Genomic DNA, 24,952 nt, shown 5'->3' with positions numbered 1-24,952 from the left:
CGCCATTGTTCTCCTCCCGTGCGCGCTGGTGTGATTTGGGAAAAAATGACGCAAGGAAAATAGAGGCCTGATCCAACAGTTGGTAGACAAACAGCGTACACTTGGGATGCGATCGGACATGAGTCTGCGTCGGTCGTCCGCTGCCTAGCGTTGTCTTAAAAATAAGGGAAGTGCCTATGTCTCTTGCAAAATTCAAATCAAGCCCACACACAAATTTTAAAAAAGAGACCAACCCAAGGTTAACCCTTGTTGGCATTTATTTATAAAAGAAACTCCACAAGCACCACACGTCTAAGCTGGGACTTAAACTCGGGTGGGCTGGCAACAACCTCAGCTGCCGAGCCAACGGGTCGACGCCCCGTCTTCGCCACACACAAATTTGACCTGTCCTCAAAATGGTCTGATCCCGAACGATTATGACGCCCTGAATTTCTCCCCCAAAGAATTACTCCTACTCCAGCATGGTGCACTATTATATTCTCAAAAGAAAAAAAGCACGATGCATTATTAGGCAAGTAACCAAATCACTGAAATCTCTCCTACTCCCACTGTTTTTCATTTCGTTCGTTGGGACCTACCGCCGCCTCCCCCTCCTCCTCCTGCTGTGCCTTTTCTTCTTGGCACCACACTGGCAAGCGTCCAGAGTCCCGACAGGAACCTAAACTGAGAAGAAATGGGGTGAGAACATGGAGGTTGAAAGGAGGCAGCTTTGGTGGGGAATCTCGGCATCCTCTCCTCAGAGAGTCGACCCACTCCACCTCGTATGTTTTTCTCTCTGGGGCAAGATTGGATCTTCGATTCTTTCTCTCCCGTCATGCGATCATTACCCTGTAGTTGTTTTCTTTATTGTGTGGTACGCTTCGAGGATCCATCTTCCTTGCTGCCTTTGGATGCTCGGCGACTCGTCGTTGCCGCGGAATTTTTGGTGTTGACGGGCAGTTGATTAGCGGTTTCTCTTTCTTGCCTGCTGGTGTTAAGAACAGTATAATTGGCAATCCTCGCCGCTGTGTATCGTGTGATTTATTTATGTATTCCGTCCGTCCCTTTTATTTGTTCGATTGTCTGTTTCGTGCGAGATCTGCTTGCAGAGGTTGCTGCTGTAGCATCGCACTTCTTTTTCCGTGCGATTTTTTTTCTCCTGGCTTGATTTTGCTTTTGGAGTTCCTTTTTCGTCCCACTTCAATTCTTGGTGAGATTGCTTTCTGACTCTACTGACTGTTCTGTTTTTCTTGTTTACAAAAAGAGAAAGTAAGGTCGCTGGCTAGTCTAATTGCGTGATTATGCAGAATTCTCTCTCCCCCAATCCAATTACCTAACACGTTTTGTCTTCTTCTTTCTTCCAGTTTTAGCGTGGTGAGAACTATTCATTTATCTTTGTGTTCTTCCAGTCAATCGCAGACCTCACACCTGTAAGTACTAATACATCGCATGGGCCATGGAGAGCTGTACAATTATGTTGCTCATTTCTGTATGCAGCATGCTTATTTTATTTTACCCGTGCCGTTTCTCTCCAATTGTCCAGGTAAAAACAGCTAAACATTTCACCGGAAGTTCCTCAATCCTTTCCAGATGCATCAGATAATTCTTTGCTGCCCCATCCAGAATAGTGGGGAAACTGTGGCATTTCATAATTTGGAGTGATATATTGCATTCTACCGAGGAAGTGAGGTATTACTTACTGGTTCAGAGTGGCATCTTGCTTCTCACATCAATGGCGGCTGTGTCTGCTCATGACTCAAGGCAGTACTCATGGTTGTGGGTTAGCCATATCAGCCCCAAGAACTCCAAATGGCTCCAAGAAAATCTCAGCGGTGAGCCTTTTGCTCTGTTTAACTACCAAATGAAGTTATCATCGGTATTCTTTGGATATTTGCTGATCAAATTAGCAAGACGATGTTACTAGGTTCTCTCAGTTGCACATTACATTTTCAACGCTCGTGGTTGGTGTGTACACAAGCCACCCGTAGTCCTTTAGTTGATCTGAGTATTTAAAATAAAATCATCAGGTGTTTCTAGCTGCCACGAGGCACATGATGTCTCTTCTAGCGTTTTAATTTCTCTCAAAGTTTTGATTTATGACCTGATATGATCTTCTATGATAGTGTGACCTGTGTCATCTTCATATTTTCCTAAAAGTAATTGGATGCTAGGCTTTGAACTATTGATTGCATATACGCCCATAGGTTCTGCTTTAATATGGAATGCTCCTTTTTCCTAAAAGACTACTACTTCGTAATATATGTGAAATGTTTCTCGAGAAGTTTAAGCTCCTTCTCATCTTAGCCAGTTTAAGCTCCTTCTCATCTGGAAATGTTTCACGTGGTATTCTTCATAGGTATCCCAATTCCCATTTTGCTGTTTCTTGGTGGGAGTTGAACTGAATTTTTCATAGTTCGAAACCTAAAGTTCTGTACGGTAGTCATATAACAAAGTCATTGTTGGTTTATATCTCTCTACCCTTTGAATAATTGAAAAATTGTACGAGAACATTTTGTTGCAGTGATTGAATTACGCCCCTGTGTTTATTTATATACTATGGTTCATGACCAAAATTAATCTCATTTTGTGCAACAGATATGGACACGAAGGTTAAAGCCATGATCAAGCTTATCAATGAAGATGCTGATTCTTTTGCAAGGAGAGCGGAGATGTACTACAAGAAACGCCCAGAGTTGATGAAACAAGTGGAGGAGTTTTATCGAGCATACCGTGCATTAGCAGAAAGGTACGATCAAGCCACCGGGGCACTTAGACAGGCTCACAGAACAATTTCTGAAGTATTCCCAAATCAGATGCCATCAATGGATGAGTCACCCTCTTCTGCTGGCCAAGAAGTGGAACCACATACTCCAGAGATGCCTACATTCTCCCGTCCAACATATGAATCAGATGATCATAACTCCAAGAGGAATGGTTCACACTCTCAGGAAACCAGTGCATTGTCAAACCGAAAAAGTCTGAAGCAGTCCAATGATTTGTCACTCGGTGCTGAAAATGCTCCTCGTGCTGTTTTTGATGGAAAAGCACAGAAAGGCCTAAATTTTGAAAGCCCAGAAGTTAAAGGGAAAGAGGATATCAGCAATGGAATATTAAATATGCAAGAAGAGATTTCGAGGCTATTAGCTGAGAACCAGAATCTGAAACAACAGATGTTGTTGGAATCAGAGCGGGCAAAGAAAGCTGAAACTGAGATCCAAAATCAGAAGGATACTGCTTCTCAGTTGCATTCTGAGAAAGATACATCTATTCTGCAGTATGACCAGTCCACTGAGCGTTTATCTGCTTTGGAGTCTGAGCTCTCTAAGGCACAGGGTGACCTCAAGAAGCTAACTGATGAAATGGCTTTGGAAGTTCAAAAGCTAAATAGTGCTGAATCACGTAATAGTATGATACAGTCTGAGCTTGAGGCTTTGGATCAAAAGGTGAAGTTACAGCAACAAGAGCTTGATCAAAAGCTTAAGGAATTGGAAAATCTCCACTCAAGCTTTCAGGAGGAACATGAAAAGCGCATGCATGCTGAAAGTGCTCTTCTTTCCAAGGGAAAGGAGGGTGCTCAATCTAAGGAAGAAGTTCAAAGGTTGACTATAGAGATCAAGATGGCAAATGAAAATTTAGATGAGCTCATGCAGAGCAAGATGCACCTGGAGAGCGCTGTTTGTGAGCTGAAGATGGAAGTCGGGAGCCTTACTGAACAAAATCACTCTTCCGAACTGCTTATACAACAACTCCGCGGTGAGATAAATTCACTGATGGATTCAAGGAGTGAACTTCGAAATGAAATCCAAAGCATTATGGGCACCATGTCACAGCTAAGCGCTGAGAAGGATGGAGCTCTACTTCAACACCAGCAGTCTGTGGAAAGGGTTTCTGTTCTGGAATCTCAGCTAATGAATACACAGTCAGAGCTGGAGGTTAACGAAAATAAGGTGCATATCCTGATGAAAGATGTGGAACGGAAGAGAGAGGAAATTCACAGTATTCATGGCCAGCTACAAAATGAAAGCGATAGGCAAACACAAACTGAAGCAGCTCTTCTCATGTCAGAGAGTCTGCATTCCAAGTTGGAGGAAGAAGTGAAAAGGCTGACACAAGATCTTGACACGACAATAAAGAAGCTAAGTGAGTTGGAAAATGAAAAGTTAAATCTGGAGAATACATCAACAGAATTGAAGAAAACCATTTTAGGTCTGAACTCTGAGATGGATGCATCACTACTTCAACAGCATCAGTCTCTGGAGAAAGTATCTGATTTGGAGTTACAACTCTCGGAGACAAAGTTGAAACTGGAGAAGTCTGAACAGAAAATGCAGTTACTGGAGCTAGAAATCGGACAGATGAGTGAAAGTGTCAGTAGTCTGGAGTTGACTTTGAAAGACGAAGCTGGGAAGAGGGTGCAAGCTGAAACGTCTCTCAGGTCAATGGAGAATATGTATTCTCAGTCTCAGGAAGAAGTGAGTAGGCTGCATCGAGAGATTGAGAAGCTGAATGGCAAATCGAATGAGTTGGAGAACTTGTCATCTGAACTCAAGAGCACCATCTTACTTCTAAACACCGAAAAAGATGCAACCCTTCTTAAGAACCAGGAGTCCTCGATGAGAGTATCCGATCTGGAATCTGAACTCTCACAACTGCAAGCTGAACTCCAAACGAGCCTAGATGGTGAAACCAAGAAGCGTATTGAATGTGAAGCAGCTCTCCTCTTAGTGACGGATCTTCACTCTAAATCTCAGGATGAAGTGAACAAGTTGGCCATGGACATTGAGGAGCTGACCGGGAAATTAAGCGAGGTGGAGAACATTAAGATGGATCTTGAGAACATTGTAAACAAGCATACGAAAGATATCCATATCCTCCGTGAACAGAATCTTTCTGCTGAGCTTATAATAAAAGACCTGCATTGTGAATTGGGTGCATTAAAGGAGTTGAATGTGAAACTTGAGGCTGAAGTGGGTTCACATATAGGTGAAAAGGAGGCTATTCGGAGAGACTTTGTTCGTCAAAGAGAGGAGAAGGAAAATCTTGATGGGATACAGCATGCTCTGGCTTATGAGATGAATGCTCTAAAAGACAGCACAGCAGCAAACCAGATGTTGATAGAGGAATTGCAGATTACAAACTTAAAACTGAAGGAGGTGTATGCAAAGAATTTGATTGAAAAGGTGCTTCTCTCAGAAAAGCTTCAAGAGATGGAGAAACTATCTGAAGAATATTCAGTGTTGGAGAACTCAGTTTCGGATGCAAATGCTGAAATTGAAGGACTGAGGGAGAAGATAGAAGTGTTGGAGTCTTCAGAAAGCTCTTTGAACGGTGAGATTTCCACTTGTGTTTCTGAAAAGGATGCTCTTCTATCAGAGCTAGACACCCTTGGTAAAAGTTTCGCTGTTATTTCAGGGAAGAATTCTGCATTAGAGATGTCATTATGTGGTCTGAAAGCTGAGTTTGAAGACATGGGAATAAAATTGAAAGATTCTGAAAAAACATGCCAGGCTCAGCTTGCAGATAACTCAGCTCTTTCTGCAGAAAAAAACAACTTGTTCTCTCAGGTAAAATTTTTAACCAACACTACAAACTCAACCTTTTGTTTTATTTTGTAGTGGAAATTGATATTGATGAATATCCATGGTAGTCTTGATAAGATGTTCTTATTAATATTCTTTTATTAAAATTAGTTCTTGTTCGTAACTACAGAGAGTGCCTCTTTCATTTCAGCTACAGAACATTACAGTGGTTGCAAAAGTCCTGGAAAGTAAGCATTCTGATCTTCAAGACAAGCACACATCTTTGTCAAGAGAGAAGGATCTTGTATATGATCAAGTAAGGAAACTGAAGGGTCTGCTGAGAACAATTAATAAAGAGTATGAAAATGCTGTGAAGTCACATGAAATGCATGCAAACAGCCTAGAGAAGCAGATTTCTTCTCTCCATGAAAAAATCCATGACATGGACGAGAGGCTTCAGGAGGAAGAGCAAAAAAGCATGGGAGCTTCTATTAGTGTGGTGGCCTTGGAGAGTAGTTTGGTTTATGCGAAAGACGAGTATGTGGCTCTTTTAAACAAATGTCTAAAGTATGCGTTGGAAAATCATGCTGCGAAGATTTTAATATCACAGCTGGAGGATAAAGCCAGATACCATGAATCGGAGAGGAAAACATTGCTAAAGCTTAATGGGAGACTAAGAGAAGGGATTTCACACCACATGAAGGTCCTTAACATTGACAGGGATTTAGGACCTGCTGAGATAGCTCAGGACGAAATTTTGTTACAGTCTGTTTCAGATGAAACCTCCAGTATTCTGAAACATAAAGAGGAAATTGAAGATGATAATACTCTCATGTACACTGAGCTCTCAGTCCTCTCGACTGTCATGTTGCAGCTAGGAACGGAGTTCAGAGATCTGCACTTGCAGAAGTGTGCCCTTGAGAAAGACGTAGAGAGAGAAGCAACAGAATTGATTTCTTTGCAAATTAAAAATTGCCAACTTTTGGAATCTAATGACCAGCTTAGGCAAGAGCTACAAAATAACAGTGAAAGGGATCATTTGCAGAAGATTGAAGCATTAGTTTTACACGAGAAGCTATCTTGTTTGGCAGAGTCCTACCAGGCTTCGCAAGATAAAATTACTGACATGGCTGAGAAAAACGAGTCCTTGTCTAAGGAACACCAGTCTTTAATTGAGAAGTACAATGCCTTGGAGGACGAGAACGGTACTGCTCTTAGAGAATGCATGATGCTTGAACACATGTCTTTGTTCTTGAGAGGCCATAATAATGAGGTAGCATCTGCATTGGTATCTCTTACCGATGAGACGGCGTTGCTGAGTTTAGTTAAGGGTGAGCTTGATAATGAAGTCAAAGTGCTGAGTGCAAGAGCTATATTGTTTGAATCAGAAAACAATTACCTCAAGAAATATTTAGTCTACTTGACAGAAGTTCTCACGACTCGGCTTATCCTCTTAGAGTTTGACTTGAACGCGGGGAGAAGTATCTCCCAGGAATTGGCTGTTGAACTTGAGAGTTGCATGGTGCAGTTGATGCAGAAGGATGATGAGCTACTGGAAGCAGAAGAGAATGTTCAGCTCATGCAAGCAAAGAACCGGGAATTATGTGGAGTTGTTGGGGCGCTTCAGGTTGCCATTGAAGGTGCTAAAGTGGTGAAAGGAGAACTTGAGAAGAAAATCGTGATCCTGACCGAGGAGGGCACTACCAAGGATGGTGAAATTTTACTACTTCGCCAAGCAAATGAAACTCTTGAAATGGATGCTGGGATTCTGAAAAGGAAGGAGCAGAGTTTGATTTCTGCACATGAGCTCATGTCGGAAGAGGTTGAGCAACATGAAAGAGAATCTCTTCTGCTGATAGGTGAGACAGTAACCTCTTCTGTGAATGTCGCAGTCTACAAAGAAATGGCACTACAGTTTATGATGGAAGCCAAGGCTATTGAAATTAGTGCAATCGCGCAAAAAGAATTAATATTGAATAAAATCTCCATGCGAGATGCCCATATTGAGGCTCTGCAGAAAAATGTAACCGACATGCAGGAAGAAAATGCAGAACTGAGCATGCAGCTAGCACTCATCGGATCTTTGTCTAATCATATCAGTTTGCTGGAGCAAGATGCTCTTTCTCTGTCAAAACCCTACAGCACAGAATGCAAAGAGGTAATATTCATCCATCCTTGATTATTAGGCTAGTAGGCATTGGCTCCCAATGTTATTTTCATGTCATTCCTGCACTGCTATAACACTAATCGGTCATCAATCCTTGATGTGTAAGCATCGTGTACTACTATGGTGGCATGTCATCTTATTCCTGCACTACTATAGTACTCATCGTTGAGTAAGCATTATAAAAACAAAATCACAGTTAAAAGATGAAGCAAATCCATATTTTATCTTCAATACTGCACATCCTCGTGTCATCTTATTTTGTAGCTGGATATTTGTACTAATTTCATGCACAATACATGTGTCACTTTGTCACCGTAGGAAACCTGTATGCAAGAGGACAAGATTGGCCCAAAGTCTCATCGGTTTGCCGGTGGAACTCTGGAGTTAAAGCAGTTAATGTCAAGAATAGAAGCACTTGGGGTGGTTATATCGGATTCCAAGTGCCGTCGAGATGAGGAGTCGACCGATTCCACTGCAAAGATGATGGCAGTAAACATGGAAATCCAAGAGCTTAAAACAAAAGGCAGCTCAGAAATATATTCTGAGAAGGAGAAGCAAAAAGACGGTGAGGGCTCCAAAGGGAAGCAGGTCCAGATGATGAAGGATATTGAACTCGACGAAATATCAACCTACTATCCAGCATACGGTACAGAAGCTTCATCGTACCCAGTTGGAGTTGGCAATGGTGCGAACGCAGAGGTGGACGATGAGATGCTTCAGCTATGGGAGGCTGCAGAGAGGACGTGCAAGAACCAAACAGCCAAGTCGTCGTCATGCGAGCACGAGCACGACATAGAGGCGGTTGAGGAGGTGAAGAGCGAGTACCCTTGGTCGGAGCTATCAAGGGGAAGAGACCTGGGAATCATCAACAAGCTCGAGATGTCGTCTTCAGCAGAGCCTGACGAGTTATGGGGCAAGAATGTGGTGGAGAGGCTCGCTTCTGATGGGCAGAGACTGGCGAGCATCCAAGAGAGCATCGAGGAACTGAAGCGGAAGATGGGTGGCCCGGCCAAGGGGCACTCGGAATACGAGAGCATGAGCACTCAGCTGCGCGAGACGGAGGGGCTGGTGTTGGAGCAGATGAACCTCAACAGCAAGTTGGCAAAGAAGGCTGAGAATTACCCTGCGCTGTCGGATAGCATGAACGCGGAGCGGGAAGGTGGTTTTCCAAGCAAGAGGAAGATGTTGGAGCAGGTGCGGAAAGGGTCGGACAACGTGGCGAGGCTGGAGCTGGAGCTTCAGAAGATACAGTACGTGCTGCTGAAGCTGGAAGAAGAGCACGAGTACACAAGGCTCAAGGTGTCGGACAAGCGCACCCGGGTGCTCCTCAAGGATTATCTCTACGGGAGGAAGGACCACCGTGGAAAGAAGAAGAGGTCGCCCTTCTGCGGCTGTGTGCGCTCTAAATCCAGGACTGAGCCATGACCATTTTTCGTTGCCGTGGCGGCAAGAAATAAGAAAACCTTTCTCGTCTTGTAAAAAGAGAAAACCATACTTATAGTAGGCGCGTGTCCCCTTTGTAATTGAGCTAGCATGTTAGTATTCAGAATAAGCTTGTGTATCTAGAGTATTTTTTTTTTCAGCTGTCGGTGCGAGTAAAATGTGTTAATTTTCTTCGGCATCAATGAGATATAGATGGATCAGGCATTTTATTTACCTTTTTTTTTTGAGAAGAAGGCATTTTATTTACCTTGTATGCATCATCTGGGTGACATCAGATTTTGCACGCTAAATGCTGTCACCCCCACCGAAACCAAGAGCGCAAAGAGGCTGTGTGCTGCTCTTCCCCTCCCAGCGCTGGCAGCCGCTCTCGCACCACTGGGGATCTTGCCGACGCGACGGAGGCGCTTCACGCTGAGTTCGGCGTTGGCCCATATGACATATGTCTATCAGGGCCTCTTGCTTCACTCTTATATGAGAAAAAAAATTAACTACAGGTCCATTTACTTGCGTTGACGTTAGCTTTAGTCCCTATGGTTACAAATACCCAAAGTACAGTCACCAAACTTGCTTTAGGGGGTCATCTACGGTCCATTATACGGTTTTGTGTATGTATGCGTTGAGCTGGCTCGAGTCAACCGATGCCAAGTGTGCATTGACTGCCACATGTGCCCAGCCGCTCGATTACGCTTGCACGCAGGGTTCTTTTTTGCAAAACTGGCAGTTATTAAAAGATCCCCCACCTGGTCCGATCGAGCCACCTGGTCGGATCGAGCCCACCCGCTCCGACCGAGCCCACCCGCTGCCGAACCGAGCCACTCTCCTGCTTCTCCCTTCTCCCCTGGTTCATCGTCGCTGCCGAGGTGGTTCCTCGTCTCCGGCGTGGGCGAGCGTGGCGACGGCACCATGAGCTCGTCGTCGGACGCTGCGCCGCCGCCGTCCGCGCCATTTGGGAGGGGCCTGCGTGACGTCCCTCTCGCACCGTCGCGTCGTGACGACCATGCCTCGCCGCCCCTCTATGGTACGTCACCGTCGCCGACAGGTTCTGTGCTTGATCTGTCCATGAAAGCTCCGGGGAAGAGCTTGCGTGCGAGTCAATTTCGCACAACTGCTAGGGTTTGGGCTATTTCTCCCCCTTTTTGCCACCTATGGTGTAGGGTTTAGGGTTTTAGCAGCGGACGTTTAGCAGGGCCACAGATCAAAGCTAGGGTTTTTGATGTGCTATGGATCTTGTATCTAGAGATGGTCCAGGGTTTGCATAGCAAAATTAGGGTTTGATTTTGGAGCATGTTAGGGGGAGGCCATGCTCGCTTCTCCCCTGTTTCTTTGCTTTATATGGCCTGTTTGTTGATCATGATATGAGATGATCGTTTTGCGCATGAGATGATCATTTTGCTCATGAAAGATCATATATTTGGTCAGTGGAGGCCATGAATCCGTGCTTTCTTTCTGCAACATGTATGAAATTTGCTCTGTAAGATAACTGAATTTATATGTGTTAACCTGTTTGAATATTGAAATGTCCGAACTTGATTTAGTACAATAACTGAACATTGACACTGGGCATTGCCACTTTGCTTGTTTTGGTCCAATTACATTACTTTACTGCTTGCTCAGTATCCTTGGTTAGGTCCTGCTTAATCAGTTAACTGAGCTACTGGTGGTTTGGTACAGTAACTGAACTTTTGGAGTTAACTGAATGTTTTCAGCTTGACTGAACCTTCATAAATGTCTCTGTTTATCTTGTCTGAACATTGCAACTTTGAATGTTTTGCAGGACCCCTAAGCAACTAGTTCTTTGTTGAGGTCATACATGGTGGCTATTTCCTTTGTGCAGGCAAGCATAGGGATTACCACAAAGGCCACTCCATTTGGTATGACTACTGTGACATAGATAACTGGACACCTACTGTTGTTGCTAGTCTGGTTGAGGAAATTGGGTATGAGTTTAAGGGCGGGATCAGGGCTTCTTGGTGTGTTCCTGGGTTGACAGTGTACAAGAATGGATTAAGAGAGATTAAGATGGGAGACAACACTATGACAGAGAACATGAAGGATTGTGTTCTGAATGGGAATCATTTTCAGCAAATATTTCTTGATCATGATGAGAGCCTGAGATCATATATTTCTCCTGTTCATGTTCATTCTGATGATGAGGATCCTCCATTTGCCAAATTCAGTGGGATTAGGCCAAAGAAGGAGAAGGCACACTAGCAACAAGAAGAGAAGACACAACAACAGCAAGAGCAGCAGGTTGAGCTCACTCTCGTGGAACAGGAGCAGGCTGAGCTCCCTCAAGTGGAACAGGAGCTACCTCAGCATGATCAAGAGCATGAGCAAGATGAAACAGAGTCAGAAAGTGGAGCAGAGTCAGAAGAAGATGATTTCATACCAAGTCCATCCCAGCCAGGAACTACTCACCTTTCATCTCAGTTTGAGTTTAGGGCCAGGAAATCCTCTAGGTGTTTGAACATGGATGCAGCAGACACAGTTGGTTATTCAGTAATGCAGGATTCAGATGAAGATTACATTCCACAAATTGTTGATTTGAGACATTGATCTACAAGATGATGATGACTTGTTTGACAAAAATGTTGATTGTGACAAAGGCAAAGGTAAAGCAGTCCAAGAAGAAGCTGGTGATAGATACGTCTCCAATGTATCTATAATTTTTTATTGTTCCATGCTATTATATTACTTGTTTTGGATGTTTAATGGGCTTTACTATATACTTTAATATTATTTTTGGGACTAACCTATTAACCGGAGGCCCTGCCCAAATTGTTTTTTTGCCTATTTCAGTGTTTCACAGAAAAGGAATATCAAACGGAATCCAAACGGAATGAAACCTTCGGGAGAGTTATTTTTGGAGCAAACACAGTCCAGGAGACTTGGAGTGGACATCAAGGAACAAACGAGGCGACCACGAGGTAGGAGGGCACGCCCAAGGGGGTAGGCGCGCCCCCACCCTCGTGGGCCCCTTGTGGCTCCCCTGACCGACTTTCTTCGCCTATATATACTCATATACCCTGAAAACATCCAGGAGCACCATGAAACCCTATTTACACCGCCGCAACCTTCTGTACCCGTGAGATCCCATCTTGGGGCCTTTTCCGGTGCTCCGCCGGAGGGGGAATCAATCACGGAGGGCTTCTACATCAACACCATAGCCTCTCCGATGAAGTGTGAGTAGTTTACCTCAGACCTTCGGGTCCATAGTTATTAGCTAGATGGCTTCTTCTCTCTCTTTAGATCTCAATACAAAGTTCTCCTCGATCTTCTTGGAGATCTATTCGATGTAATTCTTTTTGCGGTGTGTTTGTCGAGATCCCATGAATTGTGGGTTTATGATCAAGATTATCTATGAACAATATTTGAATCTCCTCTGAATTCTTTTATGTATGATTGCTTATCTTTGCAAGTCTCTTCGAATTATCAGTTTGGTTTGGCCTACTAGATTGATCTTTCTTGCAATGGGAGAAGTGCTTAGCTTTGGGTTCAATCTTGCGGTGTCCTTTCCCAGTGACAGCAGGTGCAGCAAGGCACGTATTGTATTCTTGCCATCGAGGATAAAAAGATGGCGTTTATATCATATTGCTTGAGTTTATCCCTCTACATCATGTCATCTTGTCTAACGCGTTACTCTGTTCTTATGAACTTAATACTCTAGATGCATGCTGGATAGCGGTCGATGTGTGGAGTAATAGTAGTAGATGCAGAATTGTTTCGATCTACTTGTCGCGGACGTGATGCCTATATACATGATCATGCCTAGATATTCTCATAACTATGCACTTTTCTATCAATTGCTCGACAATAATTTGTTCACCCACCGTAATACTTATGCTATCTTGAGAGAAGCCACTAGTGAAACCTATGGGCCCCGGGTCTATTTTCTATCATATAAGTTTCCTATCTACTTTATTTTGCAATCTTTACTTTCCAATCTATATCATAAAAATACCAAAAATATTTATCTTATTATCTCTATCAGATCTCACTTTTGCAAGTGGCCGTGAAGGGATTGACAATCCCTTTATCGCGTTGGTTGCAAGGTTCTTATTTGTTTTTGTAGGTACAAGGGATTGCGTGTAGCATCCTACTGGATTGATACCTTGGTTCTCAAAAACTGAGGGAAATACTTACGCTACTTTGCTGCATCACCCTTTCCTCTTCAAGGGAAAACCAACGCATGCTCAAGAGGTAGCAAGAAGGATTTCTGGCTCCGTTGCGGGGGAGGTCTACGCACAAGTCAAGGCATACCAAGTACCCATCACAAACTCTTATCCCTCGCATTACATTATTTGACATTTGCCTCTCGTTTTGCTCTCCCCCACTTCACCATTGCCGTTTTATTCGCCCTCTTTTTCCCGTTCGCCTCTTTTCGCTTGCTTCTTGTGTGCCTGATTGCCCTGATGGCCTTGCCTAAAAACATTGATCCTCACCTTAGAAGGTTGGAAGAAATCGAAAACAACGTTAGAAGCTTTATGACTTTACAATCTGAGCATAATAATTTCTTTAGAAACGAGTTTAAAGAACAAAAAAGCTTTATGGAATACATGAATAAAGAGCTTGATGATATGTCTAAGGAATTTTATGGTTTGAAATCTCAGTTTGCTCATCTTGAAAACTTAATATCCCAAATTTCGGATAAGCAGGCCACCTTAGTTAATAAGATGGCCGCCAAACCAGAAGGGTTAGAAGGAAATAATGACGAAGATCTGAAAGTGATTGATGTGTCCCCTATTAAATCTTTGTTTTGCAATATGAATCTTGATAATAATGGGACTGGAGATGAGTCAACTTTAGTTAAGAGGTGTCCCAATGATTCGGAGGTTTTAGATCTTGATGCAAAAATTGGTAAAAGTGGGATTGAAGAGGTCAAAACTTTACATAGCAATGAACCCACTATTTTGGATTTCAAGGAATTTAATTATGATAATTATTCTTTAATAGATTGTATTTCCTTGTTGCAATCCGTGTTAAATTCTCCTCATGCTTATAGTCAAAATAAAGCTTTTACCAAACATATCGTTGATGTTTTAATGCAATCTTATGAAGAAAAACTTGAATTAGAAGTTTTTATCCCTAGAAAACTTTATTATGAGTGGGAACCTACTATTAAAATTAAAATTAAAGATCATGAATGCTATGCTTTGTGTGATTTGGGTGCTAGTGTTTCCACGATTCCAAAAACTTTATGTGATGTGTTAGGTTTTCGTGAATTTGATGATTGTTCTTTAAACTTGCACCTTGCGGATTCCACCATTAAGAAACCTATGGGAAGGATTAATGATGTTCTTATTGTTGCAAATAGGAATTATGTGCCCGTAGATTTTATTGTTCTTGATATAGATTGCAATCTTTCATGTCCTATTATTCTTGGTAGACCTTTCCTTAGAACGGTTGGTGCAATTATTGATATGAAAGAAGGAAATATTAGATTCCAATTTCCATTAAGGAAAGGCATGGAACACTTTCCTAGGAAGAAAATAAAATTACCTTATGAATCTATTATGAGAGCCACCTATGAATTGAATACCGAAGATGGCAATACTTAGATCTATTCTCGCTTTTATGCCTAGCTAGGGGCGTTAAACGATAGCGCTTTTTGGGAGGCAACCGAATTTTATTTTTGTACTTTACTTTTTGTTCCTGTTTAGTAATAAATAATTCATCTAGCCTCTGGTTACATGTGGTTTCATGTTTTAATTAGTGTTCGTGCCAAGTAGAACCTATAGGATAACCTACGGTGATAGTTAATTTGATCTTGCTAAAAAACAGAAACTTTTGCGCGCACGACAATAATTTTAATAAATCACAGAAACGTGATTTTCAGTTGATTCTTTTTGCAGAAGATTAATAGACAAATTTCCTAGTACTTCCTATTTTTGTAGGATTTTAGAGTTCCAGAAGTACTCGAAAGTTACAGATTGCTACATACTGTTCTGTTTTTGACAGATTCTGTTTTTCGTGTGTTGTTTGCTTATTTTGATGAATCTATGGCTAGTATAGGGGGGTATGAACCATAGAGAAGTTGGAATACAGTAGGTTTAACACCAACATAAATAAAGAATGAGTTCATTACAGTACCTTAAAGTGGTGGTTTGTTTTAGTTTGCTAACTGAGCTCATGAGATTTTCTGTTGAGTTTTGTGTTGTAAAGTTTTCATGTTTTGGGTAAAGATTTGATGGATTATGGAATAAGGAGTGGCAAGAGCCTAAGTTTGGGGATGCCCAAGGCACCCCAAGGTAAAATTAAAGGACAACCAAAAGCCTAAGCTTGGGGATGCCCCGGAAGGCATCCCCTCTTTCGTCTTCGTCTATCGGTAACTTTACTTGATGCTATATTTTTATTCACCACATGATATGTGTTTTGCTTGGAGCGTCTGTATGATTTGAGTCTTTGATTTTTAGTTTACGACAATCATCCTTGCTGTACACACCTTTTGGGAGAGACACACATGAATCGAAATTTATTAGAAAACTCTATGTGCTTCACTTATATCTTTTGAGCTAGATAATTTTGCTCTAGTGCTTCACTTATATCTTTTTAGAGCACGGCGATGGTTTTATTTTATAGAAATTATTGATCTCTAATGCTTCACTTATATTATTTTGAGAGTCTTTAGAAAAGCATTTTAATTTGCTTTGGCTATAAAATTAGTCCTAATTTGATAGGCATTCAAGATGGGTATAATAAAAACTTCCATATAAAGTGCATTGAATACTATGAGAAGTTTGATACTTGATGATTGTTTTGAGATATGAAGATGGTGATATTAGAGTCATGCTAGTGGAGTAGTTGTGAATTTGAGAGATACTTGTGTTAAAGTTTGTGATTCCCATAGCATGCACGTATGGTGAACCGTTATGTGATGAAGTCGGAGCATGATTTATTTTTTGATTGTATTCCTTATGAGTGGCGGTCGGGGACGAGCGATGGCCTTTTCCTACCAATCTATCCCCCTAGGAGCATCCGTATAGTACTTCGTTTTGATGACTAATATATTTTTGCAATAAGTATATGAGTTCTTTATGACTAATGTTGAGTCCATGGATTATACGTACTCTCACCCTTCCACCATTGCTAGCCTCTCTTGTGTCGTGCAACTTTCGCCGGTACCATACACCCACCATATACCTTCCTCAAAACAGCCACCATACCTACCTATTATGGCATTTCCATAGCCATTCCGAGATATATTGCCATGCAACTTTCCACCGTTCTGTTTATTATGACACACTTCATCATTGTCATATTGCCTTGCATGATCATGTAGTTGACATCATATTTGTGGCAAAGCCACCTTTATAATTCTTTCATACATGTCGCTCTTGATTCATTGCATATCCCGGTACGCCGCCAGAGGCATTCACATAGAGTCATATTTTGTCCTAAGTATTGAGTTGTAATTCTTGAGTTGTAAATAAATATAAGTTGATGATTTCCATTTATAGAGCATTGTACCATGTGAGGAAAGGACGATGGAGATTATGATTCCCCCACAAGTCGGGATGAGATTTCGGACTTTATGAAAAATAAAAGAGGCCAAAGAAGCCCAAATAAAAAAAGGCCAAAGAAGCCCAAATAAGAAAAATGAGACAAAAAGAGAGAAGGGGCAATGGTACTATCCTTTTACCACACTTGTGCTTCAAAGTAGCACCATGATCTTCATGATAGAGAGTCTCCTATGTTGTCACTTTCATATACTAGTGGGAATTTTACATTGTAGAACTTGGCTTGTATATTCCAATGATGGGCTTCCTCAAAATACCCTAGGTCTTCGTGAGCAAGCAAGTTGGATGCACACCCACTTAGTTTCTTTTGATGAGCTTTCATACACTTATAGCTCTAGTGCATCCATTGCATGGCAATCCTGACTCACTCACATTTATATCTATTGATGTGCATCTCCGTAGCCCGTTGATATGCCTAGTTGATGTGAGACTATCTTCTCCTTTTTTGTCTTCTCCACAACCACCATTCTATTCCATATATAGTGCTGTGTCCATGGCTCACACTCATGTATTGCGTGAAAATTGAAAAGGTTTGGGAACATCAAAAGTATGAAACAATTGCTTGGTTTGTCATCGGGGTTGTGCATGATTTAAATATTTCGTGTGATGAAGATAGAGCATAGCCAAACTATATGATTTTGTAGGGATAGCTTTCTTTAGCCATGTTATTTTGAGAAGACATGATTGCTTTGTTAGTATGCTTGAAGTATTATTGTTTTCATGTCAATATTAAACTTTTGCCTTGAATCTTATGGATCACATTCATGCCACAATAAATAAAATTACATTGAGAATTATGTTAGGTAGCATTCCACATCAAAAAAATTAGTTTTTATCATTTACCTACTCGAGCACGAGCAGGAATTAAGCTTGGGGATGCTTGATACGTCTCCAACATATCTATAATTTTTGATTATTCCATGCTATTATATTACCTGTTTTGGATGTTTAATGGGCTTTACTATACACGTTTATATTATTTTTGGGACTAACCTATTAACCGGAGGACCAGCTCAAATTGTTGTTTTTTTGCCTATTTCAGTGTTTCGCAGAAAAGGAATATCAAACGGAGTCCAAACGGAATGAAACCTTCGGGAGAGTTATTTTTGGAACAAACGCAATCCAGGAGACTTGGAGTGGACGTCAAGGAACAAACGAGGCGGCCACGACGTAGGAGGGCGCGCCCAGGGGGTAGGCACGCCCCCCACCCTCGTGGGCCCCTCGTGGCTCCCCTGACCGACTTCCTTCGCCTATATATACTTATATACCCTGAAAACATCTAGGAGCACCATGAAACCCTATTTCCACCGCCGCAACCTTCTGTACCCGTGAGATCCCATCTTGGGGCCTTTTTCAGCGCTCCACCGGAGGGGGAATCGATCATGGAGGGCTTCTACATCAACACCATAGCCTCTCCGATGAAGTGTGAGTAGTTTACCTCAGACCTTCGGGTTCATAGTTATTAGCTAGATGGCTTCTTCTCTCTCTTTGGATCTCAATTCAAGGTTCTCCTCGATCTTCTTGGAGATCTATTCGATGTAATTCATTTTGCGGTGTGTTTGTCGAGATCCGATGAATTGTGGGTTTATGATCAAGATTATCTATGAACAATATTTGAATCTCCTCTGAATTCATTTATGTATGATTGATTATCTTTGCAAGTCTCTTCGAATTATCAGTTTGGTTTGGCCTACTAGATTGATCTTTCTTGCAATGGGAGAAGTGCTTAGCTTTGGTTCAATCTTGCGGTGTCCTTTCCCAGTGACAGCAGGGGCAGCAAGGCATGTATTGTATTGTTGCCATCGAGGATAAAAAGATGGGGTTTATATCATATTGCTTGAGTTTATCCCTCTACATCATGTCATCTTGCCTAATGCGTTACTCTGTTCTTATGAACTTAATACTCTAGATGCATGCTGGATAGCGGTCGATGTGTGGAGTAATAGTAGTAGATGCAAAATTGTTTCGATCTACTTTTCGCGGACGTGATGCCTATATACATGATCATGCCTAGATATTCTCATAACTATGCACTTTTCTATCAATTGCTCGATAGTAATTTGTTCACCCACCGTAATACTTATGCTATCTTGAGAGAAGCCACTAGTGAAACTTATGGCCCCCGGGTTTATTTTCTATCATATAAGTTTCCTATCTACTTTATTTTGCAATCTTTACTTTCCAATCTATATCGTAAAAATACCAAAAATATTTATCTTATTATCTCTATCAGATCTCACTTTTGCAAGTGGCCGTGAAGGGATTGACAACCCCTTTATCGCGTTGGTTGCAAGGTTCTTATTTGTTTGTGTAGGTACGAGGTATTTTTGTGTAGCCTCCTACTGGATTGATACATTGGTTCTCAAAAATTGAGGGAAATACTTACGCTACTTTGCTGCATCACCCTTTCCTCTTCAAGGGAAAACCAACGCATACTCAAGAGGTAGCAATGATCCTACTGAAGATGTGGACATGTGCTTGCCTTCATCTGATGAAGATAAGGTTAAGCTGAATTTCAAAAGTTTCAGAGAAGAGGACCTGGCTAAACCAAAGTTCAAAGTGGGTTTGACATTTGTTAGTGTTGAGTTACTAAGGAGGGCTATCAAGGATTATAGTTTTCATGAAAGGGCTGACATCAAGTGCCCTAGAAATGATAGGAAAAGAGTTAAAGGCATTTGTGAAGATGGTTGTCCATGGTCTTTGTATGCATCATTTGATGGGAGAATCAACTGTAGAAGTATAACCCAAATCATACCTTCATAAAGAAATGGAGTGTCAACTCATTCACTGCTCCCTTCCTGGCAGGAAAGTATCTTGATTCATTCAGAGTAGATGAAAACATGAACATGAAGAATTTTTTAAGGGTTGTTGTAAGGGCATCCTTTGCCTTAGGGTTTTGGTGATGATGACAACACACGTGCACTAATCGTGCGCCATAGTTTTCTCAGGTACACTTTGTGTGGCGCAAGACAGTTAGGTTTCCCTTTGTGCGAGAAAGATCGAAGACTGAGTTTCGGGCATTTTATTTCCTTTGGTCGTAGGATATCCGTACTATTAAGAGGGAATCCACATCGGAAGGTATTGGGTGAATCCTTCACTTACACATTCTCTGCACCCACCATATACCCTCCATTCGAGGAGAGAGAGGTTCCCCATCCCTTGTTCTGTGCAGTCCTGCTCTTGGCGGTTGTACCGCTTGTTTGAGCGGTTGTACCGCTGGCCAGTAGTTCCGGTCTTACCACCACCCATAGTACCGCTCTGGGGTGACTCCCTTCTGTACTGGGTGCGGTTGTAGACCGGTGGTGGAACGGTAGTTCCGGTTTTTCTTGATAAACAGGTACTACCGGTGTTCACGGCGGTAGTACCGCCTCGGACCCCACCGCCCAGGAACTGCTGGCCCGGCGGTAGTTCTGTGACGCCCTCGATTCAATCGTACACTAATCATACACGCAAATGTGTACGATCAAGATCAAGGACTCACGAGAAGATATCACAACACAACTCTAGACACAAATTAAGATAATACAAGCTTTATATTACAAGCCAGGGGCCTCGAGGGCTCGAATACATAAGCTCGAATACACAAGAGTCAGCGGAAGCAACAATATCTGAGTACAGACATAAGTTAGACAAGTGCCTTAAGAAGGCTAGCACAAAAGCATCTACGATCGAAAAGGCAAGGCCTCCTGCCTGGGAGCCTCCTAACTACTCCTGGTCATCGGCGGTCTCTGTCACGTGGTAGTAGGCACCCTCGGGGTAGTAGCATTCGTCAAAGGTGTCATCTGGCTCCTGGACTCCGTCATCTAGTTGCGTCATCCGAGAAGAATGGAAAAGGGGAAAAAGAGGGAGCAAAGCAACCGTGAGTACTCATCCAAAGTACTCGCAAGCAAGGATCTACACTACAGATGCAACATTATCAAAGGAAGGTTGTATATGTGGACTGGGCTGCAGAAATGCCAGAATAGAGAGAAGGCCTAATCCTATCAAAGACTAGCATCTTCTGGAAACCACCTTCTTGCAGCAAACAGGAGGAGGTAGAGTAGCATAAAGTAAAGTAGTAGAAGTGTTATCAACCTCAGCCAGAGATCCTTTCTCGACTCCCTGTGAGAAAGCAATCCCAGAGCCATACTATCCAATTGTCATCACAAACCAATCCTCATCACCATCCAGTCTCATCACAAGTATCTAGTTCTAGTTGTATCGATCGGGATACAACTCCAAGTGTCCGTTACCGTAGGACAGGCTGTTGATAGATGTTTTCTTCCCTGCAGGGGTGCACCAACTTACCCACCACGCTCGCTTAACTCCGGCCGGACACACTTTCCTGGGTCATGCCCGGCCTCGGCCAAACAATACGCCGCAACCCGACCTAGGCTTAATAGAGAGGCCAGCACGCCGGACTAAACCTATGCCCCCAGGGGTCATGGGCCATCTCCCCGGAAACTCCTGCACATTACGTACACGGCCGGTAAGCAGACCTAGCTACCTCCTTCAATAAGCTAGGTGCTTACGCAGTCCAACCCGGCGCGCGCCGCTCAGTCGCTAACGTCTATTAAGCTTCGGCTGATGTATACGACGCAGAACGCCCATACTATGCCCACATGATGGTTAGTGCTATCAGGCCAGAGGCCCCTCGGATCAAATATCCAAATCGTAGTGGATTAGGAACGCGCGGTAACAAGCAGAGACTCACGAAAGATGTGACCCCGTTGCCCCGTCTCGAGGACTTGGGGGAAGGGCTAAGAATGCCCGGCCACGCCTCGTAATTATCTCATGGGCACCTTCCAGGTCAACCCGACTCCTCATCACTCGCAATTATGCTCGTGCGGGTACCCCTCAGGGTCGACCCGTCTTGAGTAACATGGTTCACTGTAAAGTCATAGTAATCATAGTAACTGTGTGTCTAAACATCAAGGGGAAAACCCGAGGAATCACCCCCGGTGAATTCCACTCAATGTAATCATCAAGGTGAACGTAAGAGGAATCACCCCCGAGGTTCACACTTGAGGGGTTGCACGACAGAGTCATATCGGAAGTGGTTAAGGCGGAATCACCCTCGATGACCACGACCGAATAGCTACACTACAGGGTTAACATCAGAAGTACTGTAGAGGTCTCACCCTCGGCACTCGATAGTAACCCAGCAGTGTCGAGCAACTAAGGGGAAAGTGGTGTGCGGTGCCGGGGCCTGGTCTTCAATCCCGTTGATCAGGTCTTCAATGATGAAGCAGGGGCAACAAGGACAAGGTGGGGGTCACTGATGGATCACTACTCAACCTATACTAAATAGTTTAGGATAAGCAGGTAAGTAACAACAACAGGTTACAATAAATAGGCTATGCATCAGAATAGGAGCAAACAATAACAGTAGCAAAATCTAATGCAAGCATGAGAGAATGGAATGGGTGATATCGGGATGATCAAAGGGGGCTTGCCTGGTTGCTCTGGCAAGGAGGGGTCGTCGTCGACGTAGTCGATCACAGGGGCAGCATCGGTCTCGGGTCTACCGGAGAGAAGAGGGGGAAGAAACAGTAAATATAAAGCAAACATAGCATAACAGGACAACAAGCAGAGCTAGACATGTTCTAACATGGTGCTACACGCTACCGGCGAGGGGGGGAAGTCAACTAGGAATGTTTTCCCGGTTCCGGACCTGTGTTAGACAAACGACCGGAGGGGGAAAGTTCCATGTTCAGCATGCTAGGGGCATGTGACAGATGAACGGATCGCGTATTCGGATTCGTTGGATTTTTCTGAGCAACTTTCATATAGAAAACATTTTCATCTGATATACGGTTTAATTTCTATGAATTTTCAAAGTTTAAACAATATCTTGGAATTATTTAAAATAACAAAAAAGATAAAATGACGTCAGCGTGACGTGCTGATGACGTCAGCAGTCAACAGACTGGCTGACCAGGTCAAACTGACCCGTGGGTCCACCTGTCATGGATACTAGACTAACAGAAGTTTAAACTAACTAAGATAGAGTTATTTAGCAGGAAGGCCCCACCTATCATGGACTAATTAACTAAATTAATTAGATTTAATTATGAAAAACACTTTAATTAGAGGAATAAGCGGTAGGGCCCGCTCGTCAGCGTCACAGAGACGCCCACTCAGCTCGTTGACTGGGTCAACCCAGTCAACGGGGCCCGCGGGGCCCACTGGCAGTGACCCAGGGGTGGCCCCAGGTGTGCCACGTTGGCGGTGGCCGGCGGCTCAACGCCGACGATGCCAAATGCGGCGGCGCAACACGGATCTCGCCGGAAAACGCGTACAGGCTCGGGGAGGAGCGGGGCTAGGCTCATTCGAACGAGCTCTCAGCGCCGCGTCCAGTGGTGGCCGTAGCATCGCCGGACTTGGCCGGAATCGGCGCCGGGGCACGGGAAGGCTCGCGCGCGTGCGCGTTGGGCTCCTGGGAACCTCACAAGCTCGACTACGAGCTCGGACGCGAGCTGCGGCAACGGTGGCCACTGCGACGAGCTTCATCATGGCGGCGGGGCAGCACCAACGGCGACGGCAACTAGGGGGCGAGATCGACGGTGATAGCATAGGGGAAAGGTCGGGGAGCTTACGTAGGAGCACACGGTGGCTCGTTGGAAGGTTAGGAGCAGCAGGGCGTCGGAATCGTAGAGGAACACCGGTGGCTGCCGAGGAAGAAGAAGCTGGCGTCGGAGTCGATGCAGGGGCGTCGAGCTCGAGGGGCTGGTCGTGGGTGAAGGAGAGGTCGACAACGGAGCCCTCGGCACGGTCCTAGGTGAAGGGGACGGCGGAGACCGCGTAGACGGTGCCGGCCATGGCGACTGCGGTGGTGGCCGTGGCGGATCTGGGTGAGGAGGATCTGGTGGGAAGAGGGAAAGGCGGAGTGGGCGAGGGGAAGTGGGAGACTGGGAGTGGCAGGGAAGGAGGGGACCGAGACGTCCCAGAGGCTTATCCACCTCGACGTCGGTGAGTGGGTCCGGTGGCGACCGCGCCTTGTAGCGGCGCGCAACCGAGGAACAGGAAGGGGGCGTGGTGTGGGGAGCTGGGCCGGCTGGCTATGGTGGGCCGAGGCCCGTGGGAGGGCCATGGGCTGAGGCCCTTCTTCCTTTTTTTAAACAATTTTCTTTTCTTTTAAAATATCTGTTTTAGCTATTTTAGGCCACTTAGACATTTTGCAAAAATGTTGGTTCACCACCAATATTACCAGAAGAATATGTTCCACATGATGAACATTTTAGATTTCATGTCTGAGCATTTTTGAAATTCACTCATAATTTGAAATTGAAATCAACTGGAATTTAAAAGAGAGAGGAGACAATGATGATCAAACACCTGTTTAGCAAAATGATTAACTTAACCCCAGGGGTTACTGTAGCATCATTACATCGGGGTGTTACAATTCTCCTCCTCTAAAAGAAATTCTCGTCCCGAGAATTAAGAGGTAGAAGGGAACAGGTCGGGGTATTCAGCATGGAGTTATCCTCGCGTTCCCAAGTGGCTTTATCCTTAGAATGATTTGACCATTGCACCTTGAGGAACTGGGTAACCTTCTGGCGGGTTCGACATTCAGCTTCTTCAAGAATGCGGATCGGATGTTCTTTGTATGTGAGATCATCTTGAAGTTCAATTAATTCCGGATCCACTTCACGTTCCGGATCCTTGAAGCATCGACGAAGTTGAGACACGTGGAACACGTCATGGACGTGAGAGAACTGAGGTGGCAACTCAAGTTGATAAGCCACCAATCCACGACGGGCGAGAATACGGAAGGGACCAATGTAGCGAGGAGCTAGCTTGCCCTTGACTCCGAATCGATGAGTGCCTCTCAAAGGAGTGACACGCAGATAAGCTTGACCACCAGGTTGATAAGTTGAACCCCAGTGTTTCCGGTCATAGTTGCTCTTCTGGCGGGACCGGGCCGCCTTGAGATTATCCCGGACAATGCAAACATGTTCTTCAGCTTGTTGAATAATGTCTGGACCAATGAGCGTCCGTTCCCCAGTTTCTGACCAGTTCAGAGGGGTTCGGCACTTACGTCCATAAAGCACTTCGAAGGGTGCCATTTTCAAGATGGCTCGATAGCTGTTGTTATAAGAGAACTCCGCATAAGGGAGAGATTCTTCCCACTTCTTGCCAAAAGAAATAACACAAGCTCGAAGCATGTCTTCAAGAATTTGATTGACTCGCTCAACTTGGCCTTGGGATTGGGGATGATAAGCAGTGCTCCCTGTAATATGAGTTCCCATTGCCTCTTGGAAACTATCCTAGTACTTTGAAGTGAATATACTGCCACGGTCTGAACTGATCTCCTTTGGAATGCCGTGGAGTGACACAATTCTAGA

The 24,952-nt window shown here is 43.8% G+C and overlaps 1 protein-coding gene across 5 annotated transcripts; it reads left to right on the top strand.

Moving 5' to 3' along the window:
- Nucleotides 1–566: 566 nt before the first annotated feature.
- Nucleotides 567–9,321, top strand: LOC119331160 (protein NETWORKED 1D-like). 5 transcript variants are annotated; one of them, XM_037604359.1, is made up of 7 exons: nucleotides 567–761; nucleotides 1,344–1,409; nucleotides 1,523–1,811; nucleotides 2,575–5,307; nucleotides 5,392–5,543; nucleotides 5,689–7,656; nucleotides 7,984–9,321. In XM_037604359.1, the coding sequence occupies exons 3-7, from the start codon at nucleotides 1,712–1,714 to the stop codon at nucleotides 9,088–9,090; spliced, it is 6,060 nt and encodes a 2,019-aa protein (XP_037460256.1). In that variant the 5' UTR covers nucleotides 567–761; nucleotides 1,344–1,409; nucleotides 1,523–1,711; the 3' UTR covers nucleotides 9,091–9,321. The 5 variants fall into 5 exon arrangements, with proteins under 5 accessions (XP_037460256.1, XP_037460251.1, XP_037460234.1 ...); XM_037604354.1 differs by having other exon boundaries at nucleotides 2,575–5,543; nucleotides 5,710–7,656; XM_037604337.1 differs by having other exon boundaries at nucleotides 2,575–5,543.
- Nucleotides 9,322–24,952: the final 15,631 nt, after the last annotated feature.

The sequence above is a fragment of the Triticum dicoccoides genome, chromosome 1B, assembly GCF_002162155.2.
Source record: "Triticum dicoccoides isolate Atlit2015 ecotype Zavitan chromosome 1B, WEW_v2.0, whole genome shotgun sequence".
Classification (NCBI taxonomy): domain Eukaryota; kingdom Viridiplantae; phylum Streptophyta; class Magnoliopsida; order Poales; family Poaceae; genus Triticum; species Triticum dicoccoides.
This window is presented reverse-complemented; position numbering and strand designations above follow the sequence as displayed.